At 64.1% G+C, this 14,065-nt stretch overlaps 1 protein-coding gene across 1 annotated transcript; it reads left to right on the top strand.

Annotated features, from left to right (window-relative positions):
• The first annotated feature begins 1,344 nt into the window (after positions 1-1,344).
• SFXN3 (sideroflexin 3) lies at positions 1,345-6,365 on the top strand. The gene is made up of 11 exons (XM_059821552.1): positions 1,345-1,380; positions 1,936-2,102; positions 2,338-2,508; positions 2,634-2,732; positions 3,008-3,083; positions 3,539-3,624; positions 4,044-4,171; positions 4,296-4,345; positions 4,501-4,550; positions 5,001-5,048; positions 5,370-6,365. The coding sequence occupies exons 2-11, from the start codon at positions 1,939-1,941 to the stop codon at positions 5,464-5,466; spliced, it is 969 nt and encodes a 322-aa protein (XP_059677535.1). The 5' UTR covers positions 1,345-1,380; positions 1,936-1,938; the 3' UTR covers positions 5,467-6,365.
• Positions 6,366-14,065: the final 7,700 nt, after the last annotated feature.

Raw genomic sequence — 14,065 nt, 5'->3', positions numbered from 1 at the left:
TGTGTCCCCCACGGGCACGGCGTGGTGGGGCTCGGGGGGGTGCGTCCCCCCGCGAGGCTGCGTGGGGCGTGGGATGCGGTGCCCCCCCCGAGCCCCTCCCTTAGCGCGGAGCATCCCGGGGGCACGCAGGGGAAACTGAGGCACGGCCAGGGGAGGGGGGGGGTGCGTGTCCCCCGCTCACTCCGGTGATGCGAGCCGGTGTCCCCCGTGTCCCCCTCCCCGGGGGGCATCGCCTCCGCCCCGGGGTGGCCGTGACCCCCCGGCGGGGCCCGGCGCCGCCAGCGCGAACCCGACACCGCGGCGGTTTCAGGTGATGCGCGGCGGCCGGGGGGGCTGCGGGGGGGCTGCGGGCGGGCGGCGGGGGCGGGGACCGGGGCGGGGGGGTCCCCCCGCTCTCACCGGGGCAGGGTGTGCGCTGCGCCCTGGGGCAGCCCCCCCGGGGCACCCCGACACCGGGCGGGGGGGGAGCGCCTGGGTTAGGGGCTGGTGGGGCGCGGCCGGTGTGGGGACACGCACATGCATCCACACACACATACACCCCATGCACCCACACGCCCACGGCATGCGTGTTTACACCCCTGCGCACGCACACGCGTGCAAGCTCAGCCGCGCCGCCCGTGCACACTCCCGCAGACACCCACGGAGCGCCGCCGCACGCGCAGCGGGACACACGCGTGCACACAGCCCTGCTCACACTCACGCAGACAGGCACAGCTGTGCACGCGCGTGTGCCCACACGCGCCACCCTACGCACAAGCAGGCGCAGACTTCAGCAGAGGTGCTGCCCTGCACGCGCCCGCACGCAGCTGCCGCGCCACGCGTGAACACCAACGCGACACGCGCGAGCACACCGTTACAAGCGCCCGCGGCACAAACATCAACACCCGCGTGAGCCCGCGGATACACACGGCTGGAACGGGGACACCCTTTAGCGCACGGCCACCCGCAGAAACACGCACGTGAACACCCACGTGAAAACACACACACGAGCACCCGAGTGAGCGGAAGCCGACGTGAGCGCACACGCACGGACACAGACATGCACGTGAGCGCACACGCGCACACCCACGTGAGCACACACGGGCACACCCACGTGAGCACGCGCGCCCACGCACGAGTACTCCCGCGCATCCGCGCGCGCACCCACGCGCGCAACCCGGGGGGGGGGGGGGCAGACGCCGCGTGAGGCTTGGCACGTACCGACCCCCCCGCAGCCGGCCCGGTCCCGCGTGGCCCCCGCCGCCCCCCGCGCGGCGGCGCCCGGCTCCCCCCCCCACCCGCCGCGGGGCCGCCCCCCGTGACGAGCCCGGACGTCAGCGCGCTGGGCGGGAGCGGGGGGGCGGCGGCGGCGCGGGTACGGCGTGAGAAGTGCGGGAAGCCGTGAGTGCGGGGACAACCCTGGCCCGGGGTGTTATGCTGGGGGTGGGTTACGCGTGGGGGAGGGATGCTCGGCCCGGGGGGCGGGGAGCAGAGCCCGCTTCTCGCGGGGAAGGGCGGGCGTGGAAATGGGGCCGTGCCGTGTGTTTCGGTGCCTTCCCGGGTGGGGCTCTTCTGCCTTCCCGTGCCTTTCCTCGCCTCCCCACGACTGGCAGCGGCGCTAGCCCCGAGGCGGTGGGTCCCCGTCCCCCACCCGTGGCCGGGGTGCCCTGCTGGGGTGGGGGGTCCCTAACTGTTCTGGTGGCTGGTGTAAGCTGGGTTAGGGGGCTCCCCGCTGACAGATTGCAGGGTGATGGGGCTGCAGTGGTGGGGTCACCCACCCACAAGCTACCCCATCTGCTAGGTGGGTTCGGGGGTCCCCACTCAGCTCCACTGCAAAGGGGCTCCCCCGTTTCGCCCCCGTGTCCCCCCAGGCCGGGGGAGCTCCAGAGCTGCCCCAGTAGGGTTGCAAGGGGCAGAGACACGGGCACCACATCCCACGAAACTGCCCCCCCCCAGAAGATGCCACCGTCCCTGCCTGCCACCATCAACATCCGGGAGCCCCGCTGGGACCAGAGCACCTTCCAGGGCCGGGCCAAGCACTTCTTCATGGTGACGGACCCCCGAAACCTGCTGCTCTCGGGGGCCACGCTGGAGGAGGCTCGCCGGGTGGTGGAGGACTACAGGTACTGGGAGGGAGGCGGTACACCCAGCACTGCTCCAGGGCAGGATACGGCCTTGGGGCCATCCCCAGGGGTGGGAATGGGAGTAGTGCTGGTGCCACCCTCGCCAAAGCCAGCCCTCCTAATTGCCTGGCTGGTCCCCAAGGCCTCCCCCAGCTGCCTCACATGGGGTGGGGGACCAGGTGGGGCACAGGTGCTGGCAGAGGGTCTCCCAACAGGTGCTACCCTTACCCGTCAGGGCAGGCACGGTACCCCCAGGGCTGACCGAGGACCAGCTTTGGCGGGCGAAGTACATCTACGACTCGGCTTTCCACCCTGATACGGGCGAGAAGATGCTCCTCGTGGGACGCATGTCTGCCCAGGTCCCCATGAACATGACCATCACCGGTTGCATGTTGACCTTCTACAGGTACCCGTCCCCTCCTCACCCCAGGGCCAGGAGGGGATGCATGTCCTGCACCCCGCAGTGCACCCGTGCCGTAGGAGCACAGGTGGCATCTCCTGGTGCCACCAGCACCCTCCTCTGCCTGGTAGGACCACACCGGCCGTGCTGTTCTGGCAGTGGGTCAACCAGTCCTTCAACGCCATTGTCAACTACACCAACCGCAGCGGGGATGCACCCATCACCCCCAGGTAAGCATCCCTCTGACCAGGTCCCCAGGGCACCCAAAAATGCTGGGGGGGCCTGTCTTGAATAGCTTCTTGATTAGTGGGGGGGTCGTGAGATGGGATGATGGGGACCTGGCGCAGCCAGAGACAGTTACCAGTGGGGCTGTCAGGGTTGGTGGTGGAGCTGGGAGAGGAACCCAGGTCTCTTGATGCTATTGAAGGTCATGCTGTCCCCTCCTTTGAGGGGGTGGTGGGATGGGGGAACCCTGGCTTATTGGTATCACCTGCTGCCCTTACAGCCAGCTGGGGACAGCCTATGTGAGCGCGACCACAGGGGCAGTTGTCACAGCACTGGGGCTTAAATCTCTCACCAAGGTAAGGTAGCCACTGGGCATCACTGGCCGGGGCACTTGGACCCTCCCTGTGGGGTCTCCCTGAGCTCTCAGCTAAGCAGGGGATTCACCCCATCACCTGGGGCAGGGGAGAAAATGGAGCAATGGGGTTTCCTGAGGGCATTCACACAAGGCAGCCCCTCTCCCCAGCGATGGCTCCAGAGATGGCCTGTCCCTCCGGCCCCACTCCATCACCAGCTGGATCTCCAGGCTTCTTTCACCCTTCAACCTCCCTCCAGGGCCGGGAGGGGATGTGGGACCCCCCGACCCCCTGGGTTGTGCAGCTTTCACCGTCTGGGAGTTGCAGGGGAGGAGAAAACAGTTTTCCCCAGTGGGGCTGGGACACCCCAGGGTCTTGCAGAGGGACGGTGGTAGAGAGGGACAGCCAGCTCTGCCCCCAGACCCTCTGCATGACGTGCTCCCTGCTTGCCTCCCCAGCACTTGCCAGCCATCATCGGCCGGTATGTGCCTTTTGCAGCCGTGGCTGCTGCCAACTGCATCAACATCCCGCTGATGAGGCAGAGGTGAGGCCCTGGGCTGGAATGGGGTGCTTGGGACTCACGTTGGGGTTCACCAGGCACTGGCAGGGGGTGGGGGGGAGCAGTGCCCTGGGCTTGCAGGGGACTTCCTTCCTGGCCCTGCTGGCACCCCTTATCGTGGGGGGTTGGTTTGAGGGTACAAGTACCCCATTGCAACCCAAGGGGTTATCGGTTAATGCCAGCTGTGAACTCCCCATCCCTGTCCAGCCCTGCTGAAAACCCCACAGGTGTGAATGTGGGTCCAGCTGAGACCCCCACCAACTTATTACACAGGCAGTGGATGGGGCATACAGGAGGACACCGACCTCCCTTGGAGACATGCCCCTGTGCTGTGTTGCTGCCCTGTCCCTTGATCCCCCCACCCGCGTGCCCTGGGGCCCCCCTCACCCCTGCTCTCCCTGCAGAGAGCTCAAGCTGGGGATCCCCGTCACGGATGAGAATGGGAACCGCCTGGGCGAGTCCACGGCTGCAGCCCAGAAGGCCATTTTCCAGGTGGTGGTATCCCGCATCGGCATGGCAGCCCCGGCCATGGGTGAGTGTCCCCTCCTCCACCCGTGTCCAAGGGCTGCAGCCAGTCCCTGGCAGTGTGGGACAGGGTCCCACGGCTGGCAGGGACCATGAGCACTGGGAGCTCATCTCCTTCCCCTCTGCCCCAGCCATCCCCCCGGTGATCATGAACGCCCTGGAGAAGAGAGCTTTTCTGAAGGTACTGATGGTCCCGGGAGGGGAGGGTGGGTAAGAGGACGCCCCCCTAGCTTGTCACAGTGCTGGCACCCCTCGGGGCTGGCACCCCGCTGGGGAACAGACACCTTCCTGCCCCGTCCACCCCAGTGACATGTAGCCTCTCCCTGTCCCTGGCAGCGGTACCCGTACCTGAACGCTCCTCTGCAGGTCGGCCTGGTAGGACTCTGGTAAGTCACCCTCTGACAACAGGCATTGCCGCCCTGGCGCAGACCAAACTTGGGTATGGGGGGCAATGCTGCTGGGGGGTCTGCTTGGCAGGGGAGGTGAGAGCTGCCCCAAAGTTCCTCAAGGGTTGCCAGAGCTCGGCCAGGCTGGTGCCCCCCCAGGCAAATGGGATATGATATGATGTCCTGGAGCTGGCAGCTGTTTTGCTCTATCTTGATGTCTCTCAAGCTTGCTGTGGGCTCCTGCTCAGCATTGCTGTTCCCCCACACTGATGGGGACAGGCTTTGCCCCACTTCAGGAGCCAAACACTCGGAGAGGGTATCTCCTTACCCCTTTCCTGGCTGAGCACCCTGCACGGCTCTGGGCTGCCTCCTTGCTGCTTTGGGGTCAGGGCATGGGTGGGAGCAGGTGATTTATGCAGCCCAGCTTCTCTCTGTGCCTTTCCTTTGCAGCTTGGTGTTTGCAACCCCGCTGTGCTGCGCGCTCTTCCCACAGAAAAGGTAAGGACGGGCACCTTGCCCCTGTGTGCAGCCCTGTGGGGCCGGGCATGGGCTGCAGGCGGGAGGTGCATCGGCAGCTTGTGCTGTCTGATGCCCAAGAGATAGTTTTGCTCTTCGAGCGGTCAGAGGCTTAAAACTGTGTGTGCACACACACGTCTTTGTGCACATGCAGCGGTGCAGACCCAAAGCTCTGCACTGGGCCATGGGGACAACATCTCCATGGGGTCCAGGTGGAGAAGGGGTGGCAGCGGGTGGTTTCCCAACCCGGGGCTCCCAGCGGGTGTCCCCCCTCCATCCCCTGCATCCGTGTCCCCTTGGCAGCTCGATGCCCATGAGCCGCCTGGAGCCTGAAGTCCAAGCTCGGATCCGGGAGAAAGACCCGTGGCTGGAGACGGTCTACTTCAACAAAGGGCTCTGAAGAGGGGGCCCGGGGTGCCCGGGGCAGCCGAGACACGTGCTGTGGAGCCGCGGGGCCGGCGCATCGCTAAGCTTTGCCCCTCGGAGCACCTTGGGGCTGCTGCTGCTTTCCCTTGGCCATCCCATGTCCGTAGGTCCCAGGTTCCTGGCCCTGCTTCCCGGGATGCCCACAGCCACACAGCACCGCGCTGTGCTGAACCCCGTCCCTGCGCTCGGGCTTAGCCCCACTCTGGGGACCTCCTGGCTGGCACCCCTGTTTCTTCCTTGCTCACCCTGTGTGTGCCCGTAGCTGTGTGCAGTGAACAGGGGAGCGTGGGCAGCGGCACCAGGGACCTTGCGAGTGGGGATGTGGGGTGGGGAAGAAAATGGTGCTCCCTAGCTTTAGGAGACAGCAGACAATCATGGTGTTTGAGGGTTGAACCCCTCTGCAGGCTCCTCATGTTCCCGTGCGGTTCAGCAGCTGGTGCCTAGGGATGGCAGAGCAGCTTTTGGAGAGGAAAATTCCCCATACCCAAAATAGCTGTGGGTGAGTGATTTCAAGTGCACACAGTGGCTCGAACTTGGGGGGGGCTCTCCCAGCCCAGGCGTGTGCTCTCAGCTCACCCTCTGCTCTCCTCTGGGGATTTAATGTGGCTTTCTGCTCCTTCCATCACCAGAGCAAATGGCACATTTTAATCCCAGCAGAGAGTCCACGTTTTTCTTCTCATTTTAATGCCATCTCTGTTCAGGGCTGGGCTCCCCCCAAGGGGTCACTCTACACCCTCCTGGAGTGCTTGCTTTCAGATAGAACTTCTCAAATAGCTTTAAGTGCACCGTGGTTTCCTCTAGTTATTTTTGATATACGTATAATGTACCTATATATACCAAATAATAAAGGCAGGTTGTTTATACAAAACCAAAAGCAAAGAGAAGCGTGTCGCTTGCCGGTTTGTACACGGTGGAGAGGCACCTGGGGACTGCCATCAGGGTGAGAATGGGAGCGGGAGGGACAGGCAGGTCAGCTGCCGGGGTGGCCCTGTGCCCCACCATGGCTGGGCTCTGCTCCTGTTTTCCAGCCTGCTGCGTTTGCAGTGGCTCTGGCTGGCTTGGCATGTGGTTAAGCTCATCCAGCTGTCAGGAGGGCTTTTTTTAGCACAGGCGGCTTTGCACCTCACTGCAGTGCAGAGGGCTCTTCTAAGCTGCTGCCCTGGCTGCTGCTGGTTTGGAGAGGCTGGAGCATACCTCTGGCTCTGCCCACACTCCCACCCCCTCTTGCAGCTCGCTCACAGGATGCTCTGCTTCAATCCCCAGCCCCAGGCCTGTGCCTGCCCCTCCAGCGAGGATATTTTTATCCCGCTTTCTATGCATGGCTATCGGAGAGCACGTTGCTGCTATTGTGGGACCCTGGCAAGCCCGGAGGCAGCGGCTGTGTCATTCACAGGCCAGGGCAGTCAGAAGCAGTGATGGATGTCTGTGCAGGGAGAGGAGGGATGGAGGCAACCGTGCTCTACAGAGCCCCTGCGCCGAGCTGGGATGGAGGAGCGAGAGTTGCTGCAAAGCCCAAGATGGGCAGATGCAGCAGCTGGCGAGATAAGGGCCAGGCAGCCCAGAGCCACCCTGTGCTGTAGCTTCCCTGGCAGTCGGGGGCTGGCAGAGGCTGGGCAGGGGGTGCTCCCTCCCGGGGGCAGCCAGGAGGACACCTGCATCCAGACCCACCCAGGGTGGGGGAGCGGATTGGGACAGGTGTGTCGGGGATCTGTCCCCCTCCTTCTGCTGGCCCCGGCATATTGCAAATATGTCCCCTGAGCCAGCCATTGGCGGCTTATAAATAATGCAGCCCCTCGCCGCGCAATAAGGGCTTGTCAGTAGCTATTCTGCTCTCATAAATTAAAGATGAAAAGGTACAAGGCTCTTGCCAGAAAAATGAAGACAAATTTTTAATAGCTTGCCAAGACACAGGGAGATGGAGCGCTCGGGAAAAATGAATTACGTTTTTATTATGTGTTTTATTGTGGTGTAATTGAACGGGATTAGCTGAGAATACAATATATTTCTAGGGCAGCGCAAAGAAAAAAATAATGATGACACCTTCCCCCCACCCCCGCACCACCAGCCTGCGCAGGGACACCCTCCGTTCATGCACCGGCTGGGACCCGGCCCTGAGCTGCTGGTGGCTGAGAGAGGCAGAGATGGGGATGGGAGGGACACTGGAGGGGACTGGAGACACAGGGGCTTGGGGTGGCTGGGTCTGGCTGGATGGCCGGCAATGTCTGGGCTCACCCCAAGAGCACCTGGAGCTGCGGGGCCGGGGTGCAGGGCAGGGTGGCACAGCAGCGCACTGCTACAGAGTCTCTGGGTGGCTTTTGCCTGTCCCCATGTCCCCAGCTGCTTTCATCCCACCCCTGAGACCCCCTTTGGCCTGCCTCCCACCCATAAAAGCTGGCAATGCTAGGCTGAGACCTGACAAACTCAGCTCTGGTGGGAAGCAGGTCTAGGGTGCTGCCCTGCAAACCAGCCACACTGGCTGTTCTCCCCCGAAGCTGGCAGCACTGCTGAGAGCCCACTGACTCGGTGACTTCACTGGGCTAGGGAGCACCTGTCCCCATAGGTCCCCTGGTTGGAGGTGAGAGAAAGATCACCCCACAGCCAGTGAGTTTTGGGGGGCTGACAAGCCCGAAGGTGAGACCGCTGCCTCTGTGGGGGAGCCCAGGATGCTGCAGTGGATGCGGGGGAGCAAGGATGCTCAGCCCCTTCTGAAGCCGGCTCATCCCAGAGGTCATGGGCCAGTCCCCAAAAAGCAGCGGCTGTGTGTCCCCAGGGGTGCTGGGCGGCGCTGGGCCGGGGACATTGATTGGTCCCTGGCATTTTTAACGAGCTGCCCGACCGCAAGCTTTAACCTTGCCCATAATGAGGGCAAGCAGCAGCAATTCCTACCACCACAGCCGGCTCCCCCAGCCTTAATGAGCTAATCAATACTTGTTCTCAGCTTAATTTCCAGCTAATTGCTCTTTAATGACGCCTGGAAGTGGGCAGCCTCTTGCAGAGGGGGGCAGCCAGGCTCCCCCTCCACAGCGCCCGTCCCTGGTGCAGGGGGTGCCGGGGTGCTGGCGGTGGGTCACCTTCCCTGGCTGCGTCCCAGCCCCTCTGGCGCTGCTGGAGGCTGGGGAAAGGCAGGGTGGCAAAGGGGACAGCGGGCACAGGGCACCGTGCCACCGAGCTGGCAGCACCCTCCAGAGCACCCTCACCGGCTGGGGGGCTGTGCAGCTCCGTGCACCCAGGAGAGGCTGAGCAGAGGCTCCCCGCACCTCAGGAGGGTCCCGAAGCCCCACAGGACACTACGTTGCGGTGGGGATCACCAGGGTGGGCTCATATGGGGGGGCTTGTTTTGGGGTGCAGGAAGACGGGGGGGGGACTGTGGTGGCCACGCATTGCTCCAGGATCTGCAGGCCCCAGGTACGGGGACAGTGTCACGGCAAGGGGACGAGGCCAGCAGTGCCCTGGAGGTGGCAGCAGAGACCCCGCAGCCTGCTGCCCGCACCGCCTGCCCGCACCTCTCTGCCGCTCTCCGCAGGGTCAGCCCCTCAGGCGGTGGGGGGGGCAGGCAGGGACTGCGGGGGGGTAGGGACGTTGAGGGGGTGCTCCTGTTTGCTGCGGAGCCCGGGGTGCCTGGCATGTCGCGGGGCGGTGGGAGCCGTGCTAACCCGGCCCCGAGGTGTCAAAGTTGGCATGGCCGTGTCAGGCGGGCGGTGGGCAGAGGGGGGGCATCCCCGGGAATGCAGCCCCCGTTGCCCGTTTGGTTCCTGGCCTCGGGTTATACGACCTGCTTTTGGATGGGGCTGGTGGAAAATCCCTGGCGAAAGCGGGGGGATTCCTGCGGGGAAGGAGCCGAGCCGCATCCAGCCCCGCAGAGCCGCGACTCCTGCGGGAGAAGGGCCCCGGCAGCCTCCGGCCGGGGAGACCGTGGCAGCCTGGGGACCGGAGCATCCCTCGCCACCCGGCCACCGCTCCTCGGGGCCCGACTGAGAGTCCCCGTCCCCCCTGCTCACAGCTGCAAACGTTTCCCCAAGAATTTGCTGACGGGTTTGTTCTTGAGAGGAATTTGCTCTGGAAAAGCCTGGAGAAACCTGAGCCTGGCTACTTCCTAGCGTGGGTCCTGCCTGGCACGTGTGGCGGGAGGGACCTGCCTGCTGCCCTTCCCTTATCCCCGTGGTGGACCCCCGGGATGCGGGTGGGACCCCCAAGAGCCGCATGGCCCTGAGGTGGGCTGGTCAGATCCCGGCTGTGTCAGGCTGCCCCGAACAGCAGGAAACGGAGAGGAGCAGCAGCGGGTTTGAGGTGAAATGAGGGAGATTTGGTTTATTATCAGAATGAGACTCCCACAGCCCCAGGCAAGTGTGCCGGCAGCAACCCCTGCTCCAACATCTCCTGGTGACATTTGCTTCTGCCGTGACATAACCCGCATTCCCATCCCTGCCAGCCCCAACACCACTCGCCAATCCTCCCTGACATGACGTTGAGTCACTTGGCCCGGGGCTTTTTTTCCAGGGTGGGTTTTTTCCTTGGCCTCAACTGCTGGAAGCCCCAGATCCCTGTGGGGTGGTCCAAGAGATCAGCCCAGGGCCAGAAGGGGGTCAGTGGGGCCAGGAGCAGTGGGGTGCTCTGGACCGGCAGTGACTGCCCTGCTGGGGGGGGGGGAAATGGTGATGGGGAGCAACCCACCAGGGAGGGAGGAGGGGGCTTTGGTGCTTGAGGCTTGCTGCACCTTCGAAGTCCAATTTCAGGAGTTTCGCTGGGCTCGGGGCAAATGAGGAGAAAGGAGGGATAACTGGCCAGCATGGGTGGGGAGCCGGGAATGTGATCTACCCCAGTTCCAGGCCACGCAGGGCTGCTAACACCCTTTTCCCCCCAGATCTGCTCCCAGCAACAGGAGCCACAAGCTCGGCGTGTAGCTGGGGGCCACACTGATTGAATCGATGTGTTAGATCTTCCACCCCTCATTCATAGCTCCTACTATTTATTAGCACATTCAATAGACTCATCAAGCAGGAGGTTTGATTACCTGCCAGGTTAGAGCTCCATCTTGCTGCCCTGCCCTGCCCATGGCTTCCAGGCGCTGGGTTGTGTTGCCCCACGGCTGGAGCTTTCCCTGCTCAGATCTGTGGTTGGATTTCACCTCTGGCCAGGGGATCTCCATCCGGAGATGTGGCCTCTCCCCACCTTGTGAGTGGGAGGTGCTGCAGTGATGAATCCAGCCTCCCAGAGGCCACGGTAACCCCATGGGGACAGGGGCACACCAGGTACCCAGAGCATGGTACATGGGAGAAGGAGCCAGGGCTGGGGTCCTCGTGTGTGGGGAAGGACAGCAGCAGTTTGTCCCCCCTTGTCCCTCTGCCAAGGGCAAGAGAAGCAAATAACCAGGGACCGTTCCTGGCCCCACTTTTCAGCAGTGCCTGGGATTTAAGTACTGGCTCTATTTTTGTGCCGGCCAGGAGCTGTGTGGGCTGAAGGTGGCATCTGGGGCCAGGCTCGCCCCACTGCTTTGCCCCGTGTGGGGCAGGGGTAGGCGAGGGTGCGCTTGGCACAGGGATGCCCGAACATGCAGGCAATGCTTCATCCCAAGGCGGGGGCAGCCCAGCAGCTCAGCACCTCAGCCTGTCCCCTCACTGCTCAGGCTCTGAACTGGCTCTGAGGGTGCATGCAGGAAAATCTCAGCCCCTCCTGATTTTTTCCCTGCTCCCAAAGCAGCTGCAGCCCCAGCTGCTCAGCGACTCATGGATGCAGGGCTGAAAACCTGCGGCATGCTGGGATCGTGCTCGATGGGCCAGGCGAGGGGAGCTGGGGAGGGAGGCAGCCCTGAGCCAAGGGGCTGGGGGCCACGGAGGGGGAGCGGGAGGCGAGGACGAAGGCAGAGCCGGCAGGAAACCCCCCTCTGCGGTGGGGGACTGGAGAGGGGTTTGGCCGGCAAAAGTGGATTTAGGGGGGCCAAAGCCTGGCACATTTTCCATCGTTAGCCACGGCCGGATTTGCAACATAACTGAGCGAAGGCCCCGCAGCCCAGAACGAATTTGCAGGAGGGTGTTGGAAAGCAAAAGCAGATTTTGCAGCGTGGTGAAGGAAACCAGATCCTCTGAGGGGTCCTGCAACGGCTTTGCTTTGCCTGAGCTTCACCGGGGAAGCAAATCCCACAAATTCCTTGCCTGGAGGAGGGGAAACGGGCTGTGGGATGCCCCCAGCACAGTGGCAGGAGCAATATGCAAATGCACAACGTGTTTGTGCTGCAAAGGCATGCTGGGTGCCCCGCTCCTCGGAGCCGGGGAAACTGAGGCAGGGAGCAGCCGGGCAGCTTGCCGGAGGCTCTGGAGCCTCAGCCCCGTGCGGGTTTTGCACTGCTGTGGTGTGGAGCAGACCCACCACTGCTCCTGACTGCTCGGCTCCAGCCAAGGTAATGCCGTTGCTTGCACCCCAATACCTGCTTCGTACCTGGCTCCCAGGGTGTGGTGAGCACAGACGTCCCCCAGGAATTATCCCCCCGTTTAATGACACTGTTTCAGCCCATGTTTCCCACTCAAATTACAGGTTGAGAGATGCTTTTGCCTGCTCCCCCAGCCATGCCCACCCCTGGCTCGGGAGGGCTCTCTGCCCCCCACCCCGGTCCCCTCCTTCCCCATGGGTGGAGCTGAGCATCAGCCCAGGTCCCGAGACATGGCTTGGGGTGACCCCGGTGTTGGGGTCTGAGGGGAGGTGCTGGTGTCAGGGGCCCGGAGCGGCAAAGCCCCGGGGCCAGGGTGCAGGGGTGCAGCGGGTGGCAGGACCCCGGCAGGGAAGGGGTGCCCGCCAGCCCGGGTCCCGGTCCAGGGATGGGCCGCGGGCCCGGAGAGGGGCGGGGGGACTCACGTTTCGCTGACATCACGGCGGGTGTCGGAGCAGCCGGGGGCCAGCAGCCCCGCCGCCACGGCCACTGCGCACCCGCGCCTGCCCGCCCGCGGCCCCCCGAAACCGCCGCTCCCCGGCGCCGGCACCTCCGGTAAGTGGCGGCTTACGGCGGGGTGGCTCCCGGGGCACCCCAGGGGACGCCGTGCCCCTTGCCAGGACTCAGCCAGGACCCCCAGCGCCTGCACCCCGCACTTGGGGAGCCAGAGACCAACTTTGAAGTTATCCCCCCCCTTCCCTGGCCCCCACATCCATCGGGGGCTGGAGCCTTTCTCCGTGCAGCCCGGGGTAGGGAGGGCTGAGCGGGGGGCTCCGGCACCGGGACCCCCTTCCACCCCTGCCACTTCCCACCCGCTGCGGCCGGGGATCCTCCCAGCCCCAGGGGTCTCGGCGGTCTCCGGTAAACGGCTTCGCCGTTTGTTATCCGGTGGGAGCTTGTGTGTTTAACCTCGCAAACCCACCGGCCTGGCCATCCCCATCACCCCAGCTCTGGGCTGCGTTCGTCCCGGAGGGTGGGGGAGTCTGCGGGGTGCAGCTGCGGGGGGCTGCAGCCTGCCCTTCGGTGCTCTTCCCAGCAGGAGGAGAGGGGGCACCCGGCTGCCTGGGTCCCCTCCCCAGCCCTGCTCGCTCGTGGTGGGTGGCCCAGGGGACAGTAATTTCACTCCACCTCAGGGAAGGCAGCCAGGGTGTAACGGGGGGTCAGGGGGTGCTTGCAAAGGGGTTCAGTTCACTGTCACCCCTCTGGGGATGGGCTCCAAGACCCCACATATCCTCCCAGCACGGATGGGAAGCCCAGGGGCAGATCTGCCTCTCTGCTTACCTGGGGGACAGTGCAGGCTTGGGGTTTGAGGACAGGGATCCCGCAGTGCTGGTACAGGCTGACCACGCTGGGTCTGCTGCCAGCCTGCTGACTGCCCATTTGTGTGCTGAGTTCCCCCGTGCTCAGCCCGTCACCTGTGTGATATCTGGGGGCTTCACAAAGCTTTCTTGGGGGGTGTTTCAGCCACTGCTTGGGTGGGAGGTGCCTAGAAAGAGGGGTTACGGCACAGGGAGGGGAGGAGGACAAAAGCCAGGCGTGACCGGGAGCATCCTGCTGGCTTGACTCCTCTCGGCTGGCTGCCTCCAGTGCGGAAAGAACCCCTTGTCTGCAGGATGAGTCGCTCCACTGCGCTTGTCTGGATGGTGAGGGAGGAAAAAAGGGCTCGTGACTTGCAAAGCGATGGGGAAAGGAAAGGGGCGCCTGGCTCGAGAACGGCTTCCTGAGAGGAGACGAAGAGCAGGGTACAAACCGGCTGAGCCATGACGGTGTAGAGCAGCCTGTCGGGGCCCCCGTCAGCACTGTGGCTCCCCAGGCCTTAGTGGAGTCAGAGCAGGCTGGGGTCTGCCCGCTGGGCTGCCGGGGAAGAAGGATGAAACCTGGTGGGTCTGGGGTCAGCAGCCCCGTCCCACGGGAAGATGGTCAGCATCTCGGGGTGGGAGCTGGTTGAGGAGCCCAGCAGGGGTTGGGGAGCCCCAGGGTGGGAAGGACATGGCTGCGGGGCTGGGTGTGAGGGACTGGGACCAACCCTTCCCTGCACATCACGCAGTGCTGCTGCTCAGGGCAAGCCAGCCAGGATCCAGAGGGGTGGGAAACACTTCCTTTGCTGGTAATACACATCCTCCCTCCTTGCAGGCCAGGATGGCTCCTCGGA

The sequence above is a fragment of the Gavia stellata genome, chromosome 9 (assembly GCF_030936135.1).
Source record: "Gavia stellata isolate bGavSte3 chromosome 9, bGavSte3.hap2, whole genome shotgun sequence".
In the NCBI taxonomy this organism is placed as follows: Eukaryota; Metazoa; Chordata; class Aves; order Gaviiformes; family Gaviidae; genus Gavia; species Gavia stellata.
This window is presented reverse-complemented; position numbering and strand designations above follow the sequence as displayed.